The sequence below is a fragment of the Papaver somniferum genome, unplaced genomic scaffold (assembly GCF_003573695.1).
Source record: "Papaver somniferum cultivar HN1 unplaced genomic scaffold, ASM357369v1 unplaced-scaffold_21, whole genome shotgun sequence".
Lineage (NCBI taxonomy): Eukaryota > Viridiplantae > Streptophyta > Magnoliopsida > Ranunculales > Papaveraceae > Papaver > Papaver somniferum.
Window position 1 is genome coordinate 9,083,592 of NW_020631041.1, and position 23,928 is coordinate 9,107,519.

The 23,928-nt window shown below is 36.5% G+C and overlaps 1 protein-coding gene, 1 non-coding gene and 1 pseudogene across 2 annotated transcripts; 2 read left to right on the forward strand and 1 right to left on the reverse strand.

The window, feature by feature from the left end:
- Positions 1-220: 220 nt before the first annotated feature.
- On the reverse strand, positions 221-320 carry LOC113340388 (annotated as a pseudogene).
- A 19,340-nt stretch (positions 321-19,660) lies between these two features.
- TRNAV-AAC lies at positions 19,661-19,733 on the forward strand. The gene has a single exon. It is a non-coding gene; the product is annotated as a tRNA-Val (tRNA).
- Positions 19,734-19,773: 40 nt separating this feature from the next.
- LOC113340278 lies at positions 19,774-21,838 on the forward strand. Its single transcript, XM_026585483.1, has 2 exons — positions 19,774-20,031; positions 20,565-21,838. Exons 1-2 carry the CDS (start codon positions 19,938-19,940, stop codon positions 21,533-21,535), a joined length of 1,065 nt encoding a protein of 354 aa, XP_026441268.1. The 5' UTR covers positions 19,774-19,937; the 3' UTR covers positions 21,536-21,838.
- The last annotated feature ends 2,090 nt before the right edge of the window (positions 21,839-23,928 follow it).

Here is a 23,928-nt window from a genome sequence, read left to right on the forward strand (position 1 = left end):
CCCTATTTCCATGTTAGGGACTTTGAGGAAATTGGTAGTACCCTCATGATTAGAAACTTAGATGATGATGCTTTGAAGCTTAGGTTATTCCCCTTTTCCCTGAAAGATAAAGCTAAATCGTGGCTATATAGTTTGGCTTCCGGGTCAATCGAAACGTATGAACAACTTACATCTGCCTTTTTGAACAAGTTTTTCTCTAGGCACAAAACATCGTCTATTAGGACGCAAATCTGCACGTTTTCTCAACAGGAGGGAGAAATTTTGTATAGGTATTTGGAAAGGTTCAATGATTTATTAGCCCAATGTCCTCATCATGGTTTAGAGAAGGTTAGGTTAGTTCAGATCCTTTATGAGGGTTTAGATTATCCCACCACAACCACAGTAGAATCTATGTGTACTGGTGGACTTGAGAACCAAACAGTTGATGACGCGATGACATATTTGCATGAAGTCGCCGAAAAGACCCAACAATGGGAAAGTAGTAGGGGACCCCAGAAAACAATTCTTCTCGGAAGAGGAAACGTTAATAGGGTAGAAGGAGGCTATGAATCAGATGCCAAAATTGTTGCTATAGCGAAAAGGTTAGAAGCTTTAGAAGTGGGTAACACTAGTGGTAGATTGGAGCCTTTTTGGGAAGGCCAGAATAATGAAAAGCAAGCCAATGCTCTATATAATAACACTAGGTTTGATAATCGTCAGAAGTTTGACCCATATTCAGAAACCTATAATCCTGGTTGGAGAAACCATCCGAACTTTTCATGGTCTAAGGGCTAGAGTCAGGGTCAGTCTAATAATTCTAATTCTCCCCCAGGACCTTAAACCACTACCCGGTACTCTAAAGTATGTGTTTTTAGGCCCATATGAGACTTTAACTATGATTGTAGCTTCCGATTTGGATAGTGATCAGGAAAGTAGGCTAGTAAATGTACTTCAAGACAATAAGGAAGCTTTAGGGTGGACTATAGAAGACATTAAGGGTATAAGTCCTACTGTGTGTATGCATCAGATTCATTTAGAGGAAGACTCCAAACCTTCTAGGGAGATGCAACGCCGACTGAACCCTAACATGAAAGAGGTAGTTCGAAAAGAGGTGCTTAATTTGTTAGATGCGGGTACTATTTACCCAATTTCAGACAGTAAGTGGGTCAGCCCTGTTCAGGTTGTCCCCAAGAAATCAGGTATCACTGTAGTCCAGAATGATAATAATGAATTAATCCCAACCCGAGTGACTACGGGATGGCATGTGTGTATTGACTATAGGAAATTGAACAAGGTCACAAGGAAGGATCACTTTCCCCTTCCTTTTATCGACCAAATGCTAGAGCGATTAGATGGACATAGTCACTATTGCTTCTTAGATGGCTACTCCGGTTATAATCATATCGTTATTGCCCAAGAAGACCAAGGGAAAACCACTTTTACCTGTCCCTTTGGTACCTTTGCGTATAGACGCATGCCTTTCGGGTTATGTAATACCCCTGCGACTTTTCAGCGTTGTATGATGAGCATATTTTCTGATATGGTAGAACGGTTTTTAGAGGTCTTTACGGATGATTTTTTCAGTGTTTGGTTCATCTTTTGATGAGTGATTGCATCATTTGACATTAGTGTTGACTAGGTGTAAGGAAAAGAATTTAGTGCTTAATTGGGAAAAATGCCATTTCATGGTTGAATCAGGAATTTTCTTAGGGCACATCGTTTCATCAAAGGGTATAGAGGTAGACAAAGCCAAAGTTGACCTTATTAAGACTTTACAGGTCCCAAAAACCGTAAAATATATTAGGTCATTCTTAGGGCATGCAGGTTTTTACCGTCGATTCATTAAGGATTTTAGCTTGATTTCTAGACATCTTTGCAATTTGCTTGCAAAAGATGTTAAGTTTGTCTTTGATGATGCTTGCTTAAAGGCTTTTGATAAGCTTAAAACTTTACTCACTACTGCCCCGATAGTCAAGGCACTTAACTGGAACTTACCCTTTGAAATTATGTGTGATGCTTCAGATTATGCTATAGGCGTTGTGCTAGGTCAGCGAGAAAAAAAATTACTCCATGTGATTTACTATGCTAGCAAAACTATGAATGATGCCCAGATGAACTATACAACTACCGAGAAGGAATTGCTAGCCACCGTATTTGCCTTGGATAAGTTTAGATCTTATTTATTAGGTTCTAAGATCGTAATCTATACTGATCATGCTGTTTTGAAATACCTTTTGTCTAAGAAGGATACCAAACCTAGATTGATTAGATGGATCCTTTTGTTACAAGAATTTTGTCCATACATTAGAGACAAAAAGGGTGCAGAGAATGTAGTAGGAGACCACTTGTCTAGGCTAGTTGTTAGTTCCCCTAATAATTCTCTTCCTATAAGGGATAGTTTTCCTGATGAACAATTGTTCTCTGTTTCCCAATCACCTTGGTATGCAAATATAGTGAATTATCTTGTTACTGGTCGAATGCCTCAACATTGGGGTAAGCAAGATCGTTCTAGGTTTTTAGCCGAGGTTAGGCATTTCTTTTGGGACGATCCTTATCTGTTTAAGCATTGTCCGGACCAAATTATTAGGAGATGTGTATATGAGAGTGACCAGTCTAGTATTATCTCCTTTTGTCACGAACATGCATGTGGGGGTCATTTTAGTGCTAAGAAGACTGCTGCTAAGATTTTGCAGTGTGGATTTTACTGGCCTTCGTTGTTTAAAGATTCCCATAGTCATTGTGTTTCTTGTGAGCGTTGCCAGAAGTTAGGAACCATTTCCCGTAGAAATATGATGCCTTTGAACCCTATTTTAGTGATTGGGGTATTTGATGTGTGGGGCATTGATTTTATGGGTCCATTTCCTATTTCGTTTGGTTATCTTTACATACTTGTCGCTGTAGACTATGTGTCTAAGTGGGTTAAGGCGGTTCCGTGTAAAACGAATGACCACAGGGTCGTAGTCCAGTTTTTGAAAGAGAATATACTTACACGTTTTGGTACGCCGCGAGCTATAATTAGTGACGGAGGTTCACACTTTTGTAATAGACCGTTTGCACTTTTAATGAAGCAATATGGTATTACCCCAAAAGTAGCTAACCCATATCACCTACAGACTAATGGTCAGGTAGAGGTCTCCAATAGGGAAATTAAGCGTATTTTAGAGAAAACAGTTAATCCAAATAGGAAAGACTGGTCGTCGAGGCCTACTGATGCCTTATGGGATTATCGTACTGCGTTTAAGACACCCATTGGAATGTCACCTTATCGTTTAGTGTTTGGCAAGGCATGCCACCTTCCTGTTGAGTTAGAGCATCGAGCCTATTGGGCTATTAAGAACTTAAACTTTTCACTTGACAAGGCAGGAGATCAAAGAAAGCTCCAGCTCAATGAGTTGGACGAGATTCGTAGAGATGCATACGATTGTGCTAAGGAGTATAAGAACAAAATGAAAATTGTGCATGATAGGAATATTTTACGAAAGTCATTTTCTCGAGGTCAAAAAGTTCTTTTGTATGACACTCGTTTGCATCTATTCCCCGGGAAGTTGCGCTCTCGGTGGACCGGTCCTTTTATGGTCCGTACTGTTTTTCCTCATGGCGTTGTTGAGATTGAGACACCAGATGATAGTAGTTCTTCGAAGGTTAACGGTCAGCGATTGAAGCCCTTTAAAGAGCCTTTTCCTACAGGTGATGTTGAGGAGGTCCCTCTGGAGGACCCTGTTTACCTTGATTGACCATTGAGGCGATTTTGTATGTTGTATAATATTTTTGTAGGTTTTTGGTTACACTTCATCCAGGTACTATATTTCCGACTTCTCTCTTTACTATTTCCTCATGTTACTTATATTTTTGGTACTGTTCATTAATTAGAAACATTGAGGACAATGTTAGATTTAAGTTTGGGGGTGGGGTAGAACTTTTTGTTACCTTTTCGTTGCAATAAATAAACTTCAGATCCTAGAAATTTATGCCTATTAAGGATGGCACTAACCAATCTAAGTGGATGGAAGCATTTTGGTTGTAGGAGTTGAGGAACCAATCTGACTAGATGGCAACATCTACAGAGTCTATTCATAAAAGCACAGAGATCAGGTGTTAGAAATAACATGATAGTTTCACCATATCTCGTTGAGTCCTTTTCACTTTTGTTTTTATTTTGTTTTGTTTTTAAACTATGTTTCTCTAAGTGATTAGGTGGGGCTCACGATTCAAGTTATTACCAATGCTAGGGTGAATTAGAGTGATTGAGATATATATATAAAAAAAAAAAGAGACAAAGAAAAAAAAAACAGAGAAATTGAGACCAGACCATCAGACCAACTGGAATAAATTCAATAAAGTCGACCACTGGAACCCTTGTATATGCCAGTTGTGTTGAACTAGAGTTAGGATTATCGACCACTGGTACCCTTGTATATGACAGTGTGTTGATATTAGTCAGACTAGTATCTCAGTCCATTAGGATAGGTTCATTTTGGCGGAGGCCTTCAGACAGATATGAGAAACACCGTTCACCTAGTAAACATCAAAACCATCTATGTTTTTCTCTATATCCATCTTCTTGATCTATCCATGTGATTAGTTTTGACTCCGGATATTGATGTCCATAGTGCGACTATCTGAGTAGAGCTCTGTCACTTATATATGAATTTTAGTATGCTTGAGTGCAAACTCGTGTACATCAATTGGAATTTCGCATCAGGGTACTTCCTCCTGTAGTCAATAAGTATGCCAACCAGGGAGATTCTTTAGTGCCTTCCAAGGTTCTGTGTAGATAGCTAGGGTCTGGAGTATAAAGGTTTTGTAGGTATACCTCTGGTAAGCCCTCCGGAGACAACACTCCGCCACTAGGGACACCTAGGGGTTTAAATTCTTATTGCATACGCTAAATGCAATCGACAATGCCTGCGATAATGAGTTAGGATTTTATTTCTATTTTATTTGTGCTCGAGGACTAGCAAATAATAGGTTTGGGGGTATTTGATAGACACATTTTTATGTCTAATTTGTCTCGATTCTATATGTTGTTAGAGCTCATTTTTGTACTTATTATGGTGTTTTATGTGTGTGTAGGTATTTTTGGTCAATAAACATTTTTGGAAAAATCGGCTCGAAAAGTTGTCTAAAGCACCTGGAGGAAATGATATTTGGACCCCCGTTTTGGATAAGGGGCACCCCCAGGACACCCCTTAAGGCAGCTGCTAAAGGCACCCCTAATCTGGATAGGGGGCATCCTTTATCTTCACCAGAATTTCGGCGGGAAAAAACAGAATTCAAATTCAGTTTTGCAGCGGGATTTTCAGGAGAGATTTTGCTGGAGTTTTGGCCGGATTCAATGGGCTCTTTGGATTGGATATATCCTGTTATGACTAAACAGGGCTGGTAGGTGTGATTGGATCGAATGAGTTGGGCTAGATAAGCCGGGAGAAGGAAACATAGGTGTTGCAGTCATGGGTTTCTGTTGGAGTATTTTTTCGACAATTCAGGGAGATTAAAGGCTAGAAAAGCTTCCCCAACACTCGTAGTTATCTAATAAAGAGTTTGGAAGTATTGGGAGAGGTCAAATACGCGTGAAGAGAGTTTGGCAGAAAGAAAACTCCGAAACTTGCTGTGGAGATAAACCAAGATTTTGGGGGAGATTTAATCGAGCTATGGCCTATAAAAGAGAGGGGATAAGTCATATAAGAGGGACGAAACCTTAGGAGAAGTTTAGAACACCACAGAGCTCTAGAGATCGAGTTGCAGGAAAAATACCTTATTCTGCTGCTGCTGCTGAAGAAGGAGAAAACGAAGAAAATTGGACCTACAGAGACAGTCGCAGTTGTGCTACACTAAAAAACTATCGTTCTTCTACAGTTTTAGAAGCTTGTAACAGTGACGTCTGTAACACCCTTACAGCGTTGCAAATCTCTGTGTTACACAATTTCTTCAATAAAACACCTTTTTGAGCTATGGATTATTATTTTGTGTGTGTTTTTGACATGAGGAGCTAAACCCCATTGCTGAGGCGATAGAGGAAGCTATTTTTCCAACAAAAAGTGGTATATTCTTATTTATTTATTTATCGCAATTATTTTTATGATTGTTTTGCCTTGAGTGAAAAATGTTTGAATGATTCTTGTTAAGCAATTGTTATTTCTTTTGATAGAGCATGCTTGGACCTAGGTTTTTGATGTTCTATGCTTCGGATTTACACTTGTTATTTTGAGAATCTACTTGTTGCAATAGTTTAGAATCAAATTGAACGAAAAAATTACATGAATACAAAGATTGGATTAAATCACTTTAAACTTGGAAAATAATGGAATCTTAGCCTCAGTGTTCTTTTAATATTGATACCAACTTTGTCGGTGTTTGTTATAATTATTAGCGAGTTTTCTATTTAATTTTGAGTTTAAGTCTAAAGTTATCCTTCACAAATTCGAGAATCGAATCACTTTTTACCACTATCTACAAATCACATCAACTGCTAAACAAGAACCAATATAAAAACAATAGTTGGATGAATAATATACGTAAATTCTAACTTAATAATGTGTACAAATTAAATAAAAGAAAGCATACTAGAACAATGGCAAAGCGTTAGACATGTGAGCTGGAGGTATCATGTTCAAAAGTTCGAACCCCAACCCGTTCCGTTTTTAGGAAGTTTTATTTCCACCTAACAAATTAAAAAATGGAGTTTCCTAATGAATCTGTCTGTGTGCTTTTTTCTTCCGAAGACACCAAACTTGTCATTATTTTTTGGTCTATTGCTATTAGCTAAAAAAGAAGATTAAAGTTACATACTTTTTTTTTGAAGCATGTAAATAATATAAATGCGATTAAACTGTTATTATACGAGTCAACGTGGTTCCCCTAGAATCGCTTAATAGAATTTGATTAAGAAAAGCCGGGTTCGCTCGGTCCTATATAGATGTTGAATAGTTTCCAGCTTAGCTATCGTCCGCCGCGTGGTTTGCTAGACCATCCGCTGCTTGATTTCCTTCTCTGTAAGTGTTCTGAAAAGCACAAAAAGGTATCTGACGAATTCGGTGTTTGATTTGTGTAACCATTTCTGATATATACCAAGGGGCCTCAGTTGATGTTCTAATGAAGTGTATGATACTTTCAGAATCTGCCTCAAATAGCACTTTACTCCATCCTCTTTCCGTGGAAGTTCTGGTTGCTAATATAGTTGCCCATGTTTCCGCTGTGAGTACTGAGGTAATTCCTAGCGGTTGAGCAAGAGACATTATTATTTGCGCATTCGAGTCCCTGCAAATGAAACATGTTCCCGCCATACCTGGGTGGCCTCTAGCCGCTCCATCAGTGTTGACTTTGATCTTGGTTGCACCAATCTACTTGAATTGTTATGGTTGTTCTGGTTATGTTTGTAGAAGTTCGAGTCGGCGGTTCTCCCGGGAGAATCGGAGGGGATCTTGTTAGGGCCCATTCGAATTCTTGTTGTTGCGCTAGAGCTCTTTCCATAATATCTTTGATAGTGGATGGAGCTTGATTGAACACGAGTTCATTTCGTGTTTTCCAGAGTTAACAGAATAGAAAACAACATGTTGTAATCGAAGACGTATTGCCCTGATTTTGGAGCATTTGTGATATTGTTGTTTGAGATGTTACGGTACAAGATTGGTTGTTTCCTTGGCTATGGTTTGATGATATGCGGGTTGAGAAGTTGGTCCATGTGGATGTTGCCACCGGGCAGTGAATAAGCATGTGTTCGGACGTTTCTGGTACAGAGTTGCATCTTGGGTTCATATTTTGGAGCATTAAAGTTACTAGCTGCAGTGGTTTTTTTTATAATGCCACACTCTTTATCTTATATTTTAACACGGGCCCCTAGCTCAGCTGGTCATCCCCGTTCCCCAAAGTTTCATGTGTTCCAGGAGGTCCCAGGTTCGAGCCCCCAATGACGTAATATTGCAGGAATTAACATGGATGGTAGAGTTAGCTTGCCCCCCTTGTGACACAATCTCAGCCCCCTCCCGCTTCGGCTTCCTTGGCTAGGTTATCCATGAGGCTCGCTGATAGGTTAGCACGGCAACCTGTTCAATTCATGTAGTAATGCGTTATTGGAGTTTAGCTTGTTAGGCTTCCAACTAGTTAATGTAATACTCTTTGCAAGATTAATCTAAAAAAAAAGAAAAGAAAGAAAGGTACTCCATATTTTGGGTCTATACTCTTAGAGGATTTATTTTCTATCGTGGCAACCGGCTAGCGGGTCATCAGTATTTTCATTGAATCTGTAGTGGGCCTCACTTCCTGGAACAAAACAATGTATTTAAAAATAACACTAGATAGTAACCCGTGCTTACCCACCGGGGCATAACACTTTTCTACTGAAGATTTAAACGCGCTTAACTTTTTACTTTTAGTGTTTTTAATTTGAAAGAGCCTGAAAGATTACGACTAAATTTGCTAAAGCTCCAATGCAAAAATATTGAAGTTCTATTTGTCGTTGCCTATCTATATGCTCGTAGCTATCAGTCAAATGATTATAGAGAAAATTGGGTTGGGGTCATATCTCCACCGTAGACAAGTTGAACACCATAGACATGTTGAACACCATAGAAAATATTGAAGCACTTTTCCTCCTTTGGTGTCTGTTGCATGACAAGTTGAACACCATAAACATGCTGCAGTTGAAAGGGGATGATATTTACAATTCTAGTGCTCTATGTGGAGATGATATGGAATCGCAAGAGCATATTTTCCTGCACTGTAAAGTTGCGCACATTGTCTGGTCGATGGTGATGCCAACTGACTGCTGGTCTTGGGTGATTCCAAGAAATTTCAATTCCCTGGCACAAGAATGGTACCATGGTCACTTCAGTGCTATAGGAAACTTCATCCGGGAACTGATCCCTGCGGCAGTGGTGCAAACTTTATGGGCTGAGCGTAACAAACGAATTTTTCAGCAGAAACATACGTTTAAAACAGATGATGACTTGGGTTTGGAAGTGCGTTCTTTGGTTTTATCTTGGGCAGCAACAGCAGGCAGACGTGTCCATTTAAACTTTGCAAACACAATCCACAACAATTGGCTTTCCATCTTTGTGTAGTTTTTGTTTAAACTTCCACTCCTGGTGGAATTGTTGTAACTCCTCTTTCTCCTCTTGATAAAATTCCTTTCTGTTCAAAAAAAGAAAAAAAAATAATATCTCCACTATTTTTGTTTGCGTTTGATTCCCTGTCCTTTGTGTGTATTTCTTCAATTTTGCAATTGTTTGTAGATTCTGTTTCTGTCTATTGATTTTGTCCCTTTATTCAATTACAAAATGTACTCAGGAAGGAGTTAGCAAGTAATGTTAAGTTAAATAAGTTAGTAATTCCAGCTAAAATGTCTATAGAATTTCAAGTGGTATCACTTGGATTTAGTTATCCGACAACGCAACTTTGAATACTATAGATGAATACATGACACAAAATATAAAAGATTAAGATGAATATATGACAAAAAATACAAAAGATTAAGATCAACACCATAAGGTGTGCTTTGACCATGAAACTGTAGTTCCTATGTACTGTCATAAAGTAGAAGTAAGTTCGAACTAACCCAGGTAGTTTTGGGAACAAACTACCAAGAACTCCAAAAATGTTCAGAATTGAAGTTATTAATGTTGAACACAAAACTGCATCAACCGCTCACATTTTAAACCAAATCCAATTTTAGTTAACAACAAAAATACCATGATTGTTAAGATCTATAACTTCAGAGATAGATAGACATGCGGTATCAGACAGACCTCATAACAAACTTGCTTTTCAAACCGAAGTAAAGTACCTTAGTGGGATCAGGATCACTCAAGACTCTTTCAAGCATTTGTGTATGAGTCAAATAAAGTTCTGGGTGTAAGCTTTCAATATCAGATCTCCACTTCCTACAGAGAGGCAAAGAATCCAAAAATTATTTTAAGATCCTGAAAGAAAATATCACATCTATTTTGTGAGTTTTAAATATGTGAGGCGTGCTCACCATTAGATTTTCTTTGAAGTCCAAGAATCATTGGATATTAGTGGAAATAGTCATTGACAACATTCGCCAGTGACATTCTAAGAGATATCTTACTAACAGTTGGTAATCCTTCCATTAATTGAAGAAATACCATTTCCTGATTCAGATGGATGCTTACAATAATCGGCAGATATTACTCATTGTTGTATGAAACTCAAATATGTCTTGTCTACTCCTGCATGTAATGCTTCATCATGATAGAAGTAACCAAACAATACGAAATTTTGAGTAAGGTTTGAAAAAGAAACTCACGTGTTACCTTATAGAGACTACTGAGAAAACTCATCCACATTCAAGCAAAACTAATACTCATGGTCCCCCATTCAACAATCAACAATGATACTCCATAATTATTTAGCTGGGCAAAAACATAGAGTTCAGAATCTTTTTAACGACTCGTTATGAATAATACAGTATAAATTATTAATTGTTGAACTTGCACACAATTTTGAACTACAATAAGAAATTTTTGGTTTTAGACCCAGTATTACCTCTATTCTCAGTATCATCTTCATCAATTGATACTGATTCTTTTTTTACGGTTGAACTAAACAACCACATCGCACAAAAAGTGAACATAATCATGAAAAGTAATTAGACAACAAAGAAATTTTATTGGATTTTCATATATGATCGATGTACTGCAAAGGAACAAAACTAATGGGTGTTACCTCAACACCCAAATCTAATGTGATAACTGTAGTACTTCGAAATTCAAAAGAAATTTATTGTTACCCTCTGCAACCAATGAGTTCCAACAGTTAGATAGAATTTTCATAAATATTTAATGAATAAATCAAACAAAAGAACAACGACAACTTTCCAAATAATCAAAACATCTCACTACAGAAATTTCATTGATGTAAAAAAAAGAAAAATGAATTGAAAACCTAGAAATGAAAATCACAATGTAAACACACTAATTCAACAAAACCTAAAATTCAAAAAAAAAAAAAAAACTCAAATAACTATGGATGGGGTACATAAGACCTGGAGAAAGAGATGGAAACCTCAGCAATACGAAACAACCCATTGGGTTTAACCGAAAGAAGTGAGAGGTTTTGTTTTCTTTTCCAAATTCGTGTGTTCCAGTTTAGTTGTTTTTTTTTCTCTGCGAGTTAGATAAACCTGATTAGTTAATGGGAAGCGGTGATAGTTGCAAATAGTAGTGGAGGCCTGGAGGGTGTATGTAAGTTGAGTAGAAGGTGCAAACATATATATTTGGTGGGGCCAGGGTGAGAGAGAAAGCTTTATTTTCCAATACTCTTATCATATTAATTCACATCATCAAAAAATGGAGACAAAATAAATGAGGATTGAGTATTTAGTTTCAACTATCATCTTGTTTGATTTGATACCAAAAATGCTCCCTGCAGATTACCCAAATACGCAAACTTAAATTAGTAAACTACTACAATCCCTTGTGTTTCTAAAAGTACAAAATGTTCAAAACTAATATATCTCATAAGAGATTTCTTTTTCCTTTGAAAGTTTAATAGTGGAACCAAGGCTAGCCGCTAGCTAGGACATCAATATTTTCAGTGAATATACAACAAACTTTACTGCTTGGAATAGAACAAAGTATTTAACACAATGTTAGTCAAATAACATACCAAAAATGCTCATAGCAGACTTCCCAAATAAGCATACTTCAATTACTCGACCACAACAATATTCTATGTCTCTGAAAGTACAAAAAGTTCAAAACTAAAATATCTCATAATAGATTTTTTTTTTCTTTAAAAGTTTAAAAGTAGAAACGAGGGAAGCCTGGTTAGATCCCTAGCATACACAAAGGAGTAACTAGCATGAAAAAAATATATGCATTGAAAAATAAGTATTTTGTGACCATTAAGGGGTATCTATCCCAGAATTAACAACCAAAATAAAATTAGAAATTCGTTAGAGATACGACATTAGATCCATAATTCATTCAGATGGAGGATATTCTCATACTCCTATTTTTATAATATCTCAAATTTTGAACGCTATTTTTTTTTAGAAACCGATAGATAGCGTATTTGAAGTTAATATTTTTGGATCTTTTTGTCTTATAAAGATCTACACACTTGCAAAAAATGAACACATTCTAAAACGTATAACTCAACCGCCTACTACTTTGAAAATCAACCGCCAAAAATCAACTAAGCTTCAAACGTTAAAAATAATATTGGTTGAAGGGTTAATGTTCCAAAAAAGTCATTTATTTACTACTTGGGTTTTGTTAACCTGTGCATCCATTCACAAGATAATACCCAATCATTGCATTGGTAAAGTGAAAAAACAATTAAAAAAAAAGGAGAAATAGGTTCAAAAAAACCGCCAACGGCTGAACAAAGCACACGGTGGACGAAGCTAATCCGCGGGCAGGCAGATAGAATCCACGAGCAGATTTAGAAAATACGCCAATGGGTAAAAACCCAACGGCTCTATTCTCAACGGATCTATCTTTCAAATGTTATAAAATCCTTCGTTTAAAACTATTTTCACTCACATGATTCCACTCTCTTCCTCTTAATTCTTCTAAACAAAATCTTGCTTTACAATGAACAATCTGGTCAGAATTTCCATCAACAGGTTTAAGCATAAAAGATATGGAAAACATGAAAAAATACCGAGGCCTGTCACAAAGGTAGATTATACTCAAAATCGTGATGAAGAGTTTGTTTCGCCGAGTGTCGTTGCTACTCCGAAATTAATTCCAGGTCATATATCGCGGAATTAAGAGCGTTCCGAGAATTATATTATATAATGAGAAGTTTTAAAGACTTAAATGTTGTTTATATTGGTTTACCCCTTGCATTCCGAGAAATTGTCAACAATTCTCAAATTTGTTGGAAAGTGGGAAAATCCCGGATCTTGGAGACTGGAATCACGACCAAGAAGATAATAATGGACGACACTAGAGAAATTGTAATTTATAATTCTATGTTAATAATTCTAATTTTAATTAATTAAAAGAATTGTTTCGAGTTGAAATTGAATTACATATATATATATATATATATATATATATATATATATATATATATATATATATATGTTTAAATTAAGCATTACGTTAACTTCACTGAGATATACTAGGTGGAACAACAACTAACAAGAAGGGTTGAAATTGTTCGACACCTTAAAGATTTGGAAACAATTTTAGAAACAAAAAAACATATTTTCATCTCTGTCTTTCCTCTTTGGATCTTGTTACTAACTCCCATCTGTTTCATCCCCGAGTCTATATCGATTGACTTGCATGGTTAAAGATACAAATTCACTTACTACTTTCTTAATTGTATTCAAACGATTTTCTATGTCGCATATAGCACGACGAATTGGGTTATGGGCATCCCTGCAGAATCTCTCGAGAATAACCACCCAAAAATTCACACCCTAATAGTGTGTTGAAGCAAGATGAGTTTGTAACAACACTTATTTTATACAAATTGATTCATTTTCTTTTTCAGTATATGGAGCTCGCCGAACTAACAGGGGTCGATCCATGTTTTGACAAATTTGTTGAAATGAAAAGGTTTTTTTTATAAAAAAAAAAGACAAAAAAAGAGTAAGGATATTTTAAGGTGTAAAATGTGTGAATTTGGAGTTGAAATGAGGATTATTTACAAAGGTGAAAAAGTTGTCGTTGGATGATGTCGTTGGATGTATCCTTTGGCGCTTGAAGTTTACCCTATGGTGAGTTAACATTTACAACTAGCGTACTATATTCATCTGCGTGGTTTGATTTTATCTGCCGGAGAATTTTTTTCGTCTGCGAGATTTTAGTTCAGACGCGCGGTTCTTCGTCGTCCACTGTCAACAAACAAGTAAATTGTCCATTTGCTCACTCGTTTTTCATGTTTGTTGAGTCCATAGTGAGAATTAAATGAAAAAAATCTCTTGTTTATGCACTCCAAAAGCATTGCTCTAATCGGACATATCTTAACCGAATTACAAACCCTACAATTAATTTCATATATCTTCTCTTATTTAAGGGAATAAATGTATGGGAATTTTGATAAACTGGTCCATTTCCAAATTCCGGTTTAAAAAGTTGCCCCTATTATTTTTAACTTTTCAAAACTTCCCCCCAGTTACAGAATCCGTCAAAAGTCAAATATCTATTGGTCAACCAAGTCAACACGTGGTCAAAACTCCACCAAATTTCCCAGTCCATCCCTTGGTTTTTATGACCTGTCGAGAGAGAGAGAGACTTTCATTTTCGTTTTTCTCTCTTAGGTTTCAGTTTAGGGTTAGCACCGGCGATTGAGAGAGAGATTTGTAGATCGTGATTGTTCTGTAATTTTAAGTGAAATCGAGAGTGATTCGAGATTGATTGAGAGATTTAACTTGGGTGTTTTCTTGATTTGAAGATGAACGAAAATGAAAAGAAGAAGAAGGTTGCAGACAGGTTAGTTTTATCAAAACCCTAATTTTGATTTATTCTTTTTGATGATAATTTCTTCGTTTGGGTGATGATTCTGTAGTTGAATGATGATGTTTATGTTATTGCATGATGGATATTCTACTTTATTCATCCTGATTTTGTAACTGTTATATGTTTATAAAGTTAGGGTTTGTTAGAAATTGGGTTTGTTAAAATGTAATTTTAAGTGAAATCGAGAGTGATTGAGAGATTTAACTTGGGTGTTTGCTTGATTTGAAGATGAACGAAAACGAAAAGAAGAACAAGGTTGCAGACAGATTAGTTTTATCAAAACCCTAAATTTGATTTATTCTTTTTGATGATAATTTCTTCGATTTGGTGATGATTCTGCAGTTGAATGATGATGTTTATGTTATTGCATGATGAATATTCTACTTTATTCATCCTGATTTTGTAACTGCTATATGTTTATAAAATTAGGGTTTGTTAGAAATTGGGTTTGTTAAAACTTGGGTTTTTTAAAAATTGGGTTTGGGAATTTTTAATGTTTTAAGATGAATTTTTCCCGAATCTGTAAAATTAAAAAAAAAAATCCTCATACAAGATAATTTGTTAACAGTATTTGATGCATGCTATTGTTTATGTTTGTAATGTATTTTTTTTTAAATTTCTTGAATTTGGGTATGATTCTAATGTATTTTTTATGATTCTAATGTACTTTGTATGCTTATTTTTCAATGTTTCAGTGGAAATACACCATACATGGATGTAAATTGTTATTATACACAGAGCCAGATGCAATTTTTATTGAAAAACCTGAACAAAGATGAACTGAGTTTGAAGATGCTTGAGAAAAAGATTCATAGTAGGTTACAACTGGAAAATATTGAAACTGTTGATTTAATGTGGATGGACAATGGAGTTGGTTATAGCTTAATGAGTGTTCAAGACTGCTTCATATTTTGAGAGAAAGCTGAAATGAATTGTAATGGTTGTTTAGAATTACAAGTAAGGATATTCAATCCAGAATGGGATACTTTGCAGGGAATTATGAACACACCTAAGAAGACTAGAGTGTCAAAGTCACCAATAGTACTAGTGAGAAGAAGCCCTAGACTGAAAGATAAAGGAGTTACAAATTCTACTTCAAAGAATTTGTTTGGTGATACAGGTGGTTCAAGTACCAAACCAGTTGTACTTGATAGTGATGAAGATGTAGAAATGAGAGATGCTCAAGATGAAGATATTGAAAATAGACAAGGTGATGAAGACATTGAAGATGTTGTTGTATTTAATCATGATTATTGGGTAAATCAAGCAATGCTAGATAGAGAAATGGGAGATGCTCAAGCTGATGACTATGTTGTTGAACTTGAGAACATTTGTGAGGATGAGTGCCACCATGTAGAGGACCCTGATGCTACACCAATATATGATAGTGATGAACATAGTGATTGTATGAATTATGATTCAGAAGAAGATAGTGCTGATTCAAATGATGATGCAAAAGAAGATAGTGGTGATTCAAGTGATGATGCTAAAGAAAACAATGATGAAGGTAATTGTTACACATTATTGCTTTATTTTTTTTGGTTGCCTTATTATGCTAACTCATGCTTTTTGATGTTGTTTAGGTAATCTTGAGAGCAAGGATGATGATCCTGAATGGTTCAAGAACTTTAAGGCTGAGAGGGCATTGAACTTTCCTGATGAAGTTATTGAACAAAGAGATAAGGGAAGAGATAAGGGAAAAGATAATAGAGGTAGCAGTTAGAAGTTATTGTACTAACTCAGTTTTGTTACATTGCTTGTACTAACTAATTTTTTGTTGTTGTTATAGGTACTGCTGAGATGAAAGATGATGACCCTGAATGGTTGAAGAATTTTAAAGCTGAGAGGGCAATGATCTTCTCTGAGGAAGAAGTTATTGAAAAAGAAGAGGAAGAATTGTTCCCAGAACAAGAACATGATGAACCTCTTGACTCCTCACAGATGGTGGTAGATACATTATTTCCTAATAAAAAGGCATTTCAAAGGCATCTTAGAGCCCATTGTGTACATGAAGAGCATGAATATAAAGTAAAGAAAAGTGATAAGAAAAGACTTAGGGTTTGGTGTCCATATAGAAAATAATGTAACTGCAATTGGTTTGTGTCTGCAACAGGATTAGATGCTGAAAACGGATTAATGCCATTGGGAATTGGTGTTTGCAAGTCTGAAACCATTGAGAACTGGAACCAATTCATCACTGATTTGAAGCCATCAACAGATGGTCATCCTATGCCTCCTACCTTCATCTCAGATTGGCAGAAAGGCGTACTTGAAGCTGGTCATGCTGTATTTCCTGGCAGGCCTCACAGATATTTTTGGAGGTATATTGATTCCTTAGTTTTCTTGTATGTTCATTGCATCTTATGATTTTTTTTTAGGTTTATTGATATGTTTGTATGAAATACACTGCAGACACTTGTATAAGAACTTTAAAAAGTACTATAAAGGACAGACTTTGAACAACTCATTGTGGAATGCTGCCAAAGCATACAAAAGGCATCATTACCAGGTAATGTATATTTCCAAGCTACTTTCATTTTTTATATGTAAAAAATTTTGCCTGTCATATGTAAACACTTTTGAGTGTTATATGTAAACATTTTTTACTGTCATATGTAAACATTTTTGAGTGTTATATGCAGCAACACATGGATGCTTTAAAGGCTGAAAATCCAGCAGCACATCAATACCTTTTGGATGATGGTCCTGAGTCTTGGTCAAGAGCATTCTTTTATGACACAAGTAAATGTGAACACTTGAATAACAATTTTAGTGAGTCTTTTAATGCAATGATCCCACACATTAGGGACAAACCTATCTGTAGAATAATCCTTTATAGTCAGTTGGTGAATCCTAAATGACATGAAAGGAGGCAAGAGGCTAAAAAATGGCCAGATGAAGGTTTGGTTCCAAAGGCAATGAAGTTGATAAAGAAGATGTGCAAGTTAAATGGTCCTTTTGATGTTAATCTATGTGTTTTTGGAAAATTATATGAAGTTACATATGTTCACAATTCTGTTTTCACTGTTAATTTGGAAGAAAAAACATGTTCTAGTCTTAAACTGCAAACCAAAATTGAAAGGATACAAACCAAAATTGAAAAAACATGTTCTAGTAAGGGTTTGTATGCATACATGCAGTCTGTGCATTGAAAGGATACAAACCAAAATTGCATAAGTAAGTTCACTTTATACATTTGTTTGTCTTTTTGCTCTTGTTAACTATTTACTTTTGTGTTTGTTAACCATTTACTTTTGTTGTTGAGCAGGTACCGCTCTCATTACTACTGTATGGTAGCATTTAGATCCACATATGAACCACATCTGAAACCATTGGATGATGTCAAATATTGGGTCAAGGTAAGCACTTTAAACTAGATCTGAAACCAGTAAATAAATTAATTGGTAGTTGTACATTTAATATTCACAATATTCTTCTTTATATAACATATATGATTCCTTTAGGTTTTCATTTTTCATTTCTCTTTATTGTTTTGTTGCAGGTAAAGATGGAGCTAAACCCTCTTAGAAGTGGCAGGAAAACATGAAGGCCTAGAGTTAAAAGAAGGAGGACATATGATGAACCTCCACCACATCCCAGAGTCTATAAATGTCGCAGGTGTGGGATTGGAGGCCACAATAATAGGGGATGTTCTGGTGGTGATGTTGGACAGAACTCTAAAGCACCAAGACAAAGAAATTAAGTTGATGGTGCAACTCTCACAAGCTTTGATACACCTGCAACAACTTCTTCAAGATCTAAGAAGAGGAAATCATATGATACTCCATGTGCATCTACTTCAAAACCAGCTGGAACTAAGAAGCAGAAAGTTTCTCAAAATCTCAGAAATGTTAGATCTGCTAAACAAACAGTGAGCCAGACTATGACAGATCCTAAAGGAAAGACAAAGAAACTTAACAAGGAAAAGAAAGGCTAAAGTTGCAATTTCCTTTTTTTTTTGGTATTTTTTATGAATGGTTAATTTGTGAACTTTTTAAGTTATTGTAAGAATGTAACTGATTGTGAACTTTGGTCTGTTTGAACATCTTTTGTTATGACATGATATGAAATGTAGTAATATTAGTTCTTAAAGCAACTTCTAACATATTACATATGGAGGTTTTTTCCTAACTGCTTACATATGGCAGCCGTTTGGGTTATAGATTCTCTAACCCTTTTTGTTGCAGCAATGAAGAGGGCATTTGAAGCCCATCTAAAAGATTCACAATCTTGACAGGAAAGGTAAGCTATGTTCTTATTGTGTTGATTTTTTCACATTTTCAGTATGAATTTGGATTTGCAGGTTGCAGAAAAGAAAACCTGATTATGTAGTGGACAATCATTGTAGCAGTGGTCTTTTTCTCCACAAGCACAACAACCTTTTGTTGATGGTAACATAATTTCCTTGGTTTTACAGTGGTCTAAAGCATCTTCAAGCCATTCAAAGTAACTGCAGGTAGGTATTGTGTACTTGAAGAACATTTTCTCATAGTTTTCAGTTGTTGTAGATCTAAGTAATGCTCTCACACCAACACATGGAATATGCTTGCACCTAGAATACAACCAAGGACATACTTGTGTGTCATGATTTCCTTGTTTACACATTGCACAATCAATCATGCCTTTTTTTCCTTATTCTTGCTGTTGCTACTACTTGGAGATTCTTTTTGACCACCACCCATTACTTGTTTGTGTTTTCTAAGTTTGAATTTGATGAGTAACTTAAAGAAAATATGGTTTGATTGATATGAATGAATTAGGGTTCTTTTCTGGTTTTTATAGGGTGGAAAAGATGAAGATATCCGTTTTTTTTGTCAGCTAAATCATGGTCGTTCATTTTGTGTGCACAGGATCATGCCACGTGTTTTTTGGCCGTTATGTTACCTGAATCCGTGTGAGTTGAACGTGCGACGAATTTCCAGCCTTGTTACTGGTGTGCGTGTGAGATGCACACGCGAGGGGTGCAAATGTCATTTGTAAGGTGACAGCTGACACTTAACCCCCTCTAACAAGCCGTTACCCATTTTTTGAAAAAAAAAGGGACACTTTTTTTTTGCTGTATTCCAAAATGGGGCACTTTATCAAAATTCCCTAAATGTATTCCCTCCTCTAATAAGCTATTACCTCAGCTTCTGGAAAAGTGGTATATCTACATTTTTGTTTATGTCCAAAGACATTTTGGGAATCATTTTTTCTGGAGCACAGTCTATGTAGGAGCTGTCGACGAATTTTGCCTCGCAATTGGTTTCGTGGTGTAGTTGGTTATCACGTCAGTCTAACACACTGAAGGTATCAGTTCAAACCCGGGCGAAGCCATTTAACTTTTTTTTTTTCCTTTGTTCCTCCCCCAAAAGTCCTTTTTATATTACTCCTCTCTCACAATTACTCTCCATTTTTCTATTCCCAAATCCAAAAAAATCCCCAACTGGTCTTCAGAGTTGTTGAGAAGGAGGAAGGGATCTTTGAATGGATCCACTCTAGAACTGCAAGTCTTCTTCATTCTAGAGTGTATCAACAAAAATGGGTGTACTGTTCAATGGAGCTCAGAGAAGTGATCTCAAACCAGGAGATCATATCTATACTTGGAGAGTTGTCTATGCTTATTCTCACCATGGTAATTGAAAACCCTTTTCTTTTCCTCTTCGTTTCATATTCAATTGACCTTCCTTTTACTACGAAGAACTCGATTTTGCATGTGTGTCTTTTCAACAGAAACCCTTGGATCTAGTTGTTTCTTTTGTTTTTGGATTATTTAGGAAGTAACCCTTTCTGGGTTTTTTCAATTTTTGGGATGTTTTTGGTTTTTTCTAGTAATTGGCTTTGTTTTGATGTTGATACTATGTTTAGTTGATAGAGACATGAACCCTAAAATGGAAATTGAACTGTTTTTTGTATGCAATTGGCTTTGCTTTGATGTTGATCCCATGTTTAGTTGATAGAGATTATGAACCCTAAACTAGAAATTGAACTGTTTTTGTCTGCAATTGGTCTGTGGGAGTCTGATTTTAGTTCATGAAATGATTAAATTTTGTGTTTTATGTGTCTAGTGGGTGTTTTGGTTGATTAATGGTGTTGGCTTCGAAAATTTGTAGCTGGAATGTTAAGAATGTATTTGTTTTGATTTTGTTTCGACTTCAAACAATGTAGGAATCTATATGGGGGGAGATAAAGTAGTACATTTCACTCAAGAACGGGATGAATCTTCGGGTTTTGGAGCTTCGTTGAATACGTCTGCGCCAACTTCGAGTATTCCGTCAAACTTGAAATTGCCAAACCCCTCAGCTTCAGCTTCGAATTTCCCATCAAACTTGAAATTACCAAACCCCTCAGCTTCAGCTTCGAATTTCTCAGCAAACTTGAAACTGCCCAATCCCTCCTCAGGTTCAACTTCGAGTAATCCGTCAAATTTGAGTTCTTCCAATTCCTCTGGTTCAGGATCAAATTTGGGTTCGTTCAATTCCTTTGGTTCGGGGTCGAATCTTGCATCAAGTTGTTCAAATTTCCCTGATTGCGGATTCAAAAACCCAAACAGTGGAGTAGTACTGTCTTGCTTAGACTGTTTCCTTGGATCAGGAAGCTTATACTTGTTTGAATATGAAGTTACCCCGTCCATTTTCTTTGCTAAAGTCAGGGGTGGGACGTGCACTACAGCCAAATCCGACCCTACGGATATGGTAATTCACAGGGCAATGTATCTGCTTCAAAAGGGTTTTGGTAACTACGATATTTTTCTAAACAACTGTGAAGACTTTGCACTATATTGCAAGACAGGTCTTCTGACTCTCGATAAGTCGGGCGTGGGAAGGAGTGGACAAGCAGCTTCGGTCGTTGGAGCTCCGTTAGCTGCCATACTTGCAACACCTCTGAGATTTCTAATGCCAGCTCCTGTCGGGATGGCGGTAACTGCTGGAATGTACTGTGTGAGCAGGTATGCTACTGATATTGGTGTCAGATCCGATGTGATCAAAGTGGCTGTGGAGGACATGTCAGTAGATCTTGGTTGGGTGCGTAATCCTGGCAAGGAAGCAGCTGAGGAGGATGAGGAGGTTTCTAAGAGAGAAATCCTAAACCATGGACTCGGCTCTTCTTCAAATCCAAAGCGGAAAAAGTCTAGTTGACATCAATTGGTTCTATGCAAGTGTGAATAGGTCAGTGTAGATATTTCCTACTTGACCTGTTGATGAGATTATCTCTTTCGTCTGTTGTCGAGTGGGTTTCGTTTCTAGTTAAATTTGTGCAGATTGAGACGTAACTTGTAAGGAATCTTAGTTCTATCATATAATAAAACCCAGTAGATTGCGAGTACATTCTCTGTTATTTCTTTTTCTTGTATAAGAATTATGACAGGTATGTTCTCTTATGTGAATTTGAAGTACTGACATTGGTAAAATTTCTGTTCTAAGCTTGTTGAAGGGTATTCATTACATTTTGCAGTTCTTGGTCATCTGACATAATAGGCTTGTGTTGTCCTTTCTTGTTTTCCTCACTTGTTGGTTTGGTGAAACCAGTCATGCTTGCTAATTCATTGACAGCGTAATTTCCACCAGCAATATTCCCCAAAAACAACGGATACTTTTAGAAAACTCTACGATATTCGGCACTTTGATACCCACGACTTCATGTAGAAAACTCTACGATATTCGGCACGGATACTTTTAGAAAACTCTACGATATTCGGCACTTTGATAGCTTCTGGTGACCAGTTTTGCAACCTCCATCCCAGGTGTATTTGCCTGTGTTGCTGGACTAAGTTCTGTAATTTCCGTCTGCGGAAGAGCTTTAACCAGTGATGGTAAGAGTGTCGTTGTTGGCCGGGGGATAGGTAAACACCTCATGGCATGTTGCAGTTCTTCAACTGCAATATACATCTCTCTGATTGAGAACTCTACACTGGAAGATTTCTTCTTTGTTTTGATCATGGCAGTCGGCTTTCTGAGAACTGCGGAAGCATGAGAGCTCAACCTTATACAGATATTTATGAGATGCTTCTTTGTTCTCTCATGTGCACTATATTTCAGTTGCAACTGTACAGAACATCTACACATTGCGCACATCTTCTAGCCAAGGCCGCAATTTTCAGATACTGATAATTCCATGAATGCCAAATTCAGAAATTGGCCATGAGAGGGCTCCCATGTTGCTAAATTAGCCTGCGCACTTCGAGCAAACTTGCACAGATGATGAGGTAAACTCAAACAAGCTCCTGGCAATCTCAAACATCCAGATCTGTCCACTTTTGCAACAAAGATGATCTTCTAGGAATGAAGAATGTAAAAAAATTGCACAACTCAGAAAAGGTTTTTCTCTTCTTCTTTTTTTCCCCTTTGATCTTACAGAGTTTTAATTACTGGAGAAAATTTTATCTCATTGCATTAACCTGATTGATTTTTTAGAACATTTATCAAAATTTCATAAAGAATTGTAAGTTCGTTGGCTGGATGTTGGAGAACCAACACCATGACCGGCTTCAGATAAATAAGATTAAATCTTGTGGTAAACAATTGAGAATATGAATTGTGGGGGTTAAATCTTGTGGCCTTGGGTCTAATTTTAGTTCAAGAAAAGATTAAATCTTGTGTTTAATGCTCCTTTAGTGGGTGTTTTGTATGATTAATGATGTTTTAGCTCAGTGTTGTTCCGGAAAATTTGTAGCTGGAATGTTGAGATTGTATTTGTTCTGATTTTATTTTGACTTCAAAAAAATGAAGGAATCAAATTCATTGAATCGTCTACCCCAAATTTGAGTGTTCCATCAAGCTTGAAGCTCCCCAAACCATCTCTGCTTTGAGTTCAAACATTCCATCAAACTTGAAGTTGCCAAATCTGTCAGGTTCAACTTCGAATGTTCCGTCAAATGTGAGTTCATTCAGTTCCTTCCACATCAAGTTGCTCAAATTTCCTGACTGCGGTTACAAAAATCCGAATAGTGGAGTAGTTCTGTGACTTCTGTCTTTCTTAGACTGTTTCCTTGGATCAGGAAGTTTATACTTGTTTAAATTTAGGAAGATCGAGTCTAAACTTGTAAGGATTCTTGGTACTGTAATATAATGAAATTGAGTAGATTGCAAGTACTTTTGTCAGTTATTTCTTTTCCCTTGTATAAGAACTACTACAGGTTAAACGTCTTAAGCGAAGAAGTAAAAATGCCAAGCCATGGACTCGGTTCTTCTTCAAATCCAAAGCGAAAAAAATCTAGTTGACATGAATTCCATCTATGCAAGTGTGAATAGGTCAGTGTAGATATTTCCTACTTGACCTGTTGATGAGATTATCTTTTTCGTCTGCTGTCGAGTGGGTTTCCCTTCTAGTTAAATTTGTGCAGATTGAGTCGTAACTTGTTAGGAATCTTAGTTCTATAATATAATAAAATTTAGTTGATTGCGAGTACATTCTGTTATCTCTTTGTTCTTGTGTAAGAATTATGACAGGTAAATGTTCTTATGTGAATTTGAAGTACTGACAATTAGTAAAAATTTCTGTTCTAAGCTTGTTGCAGGATCTTCATTACATC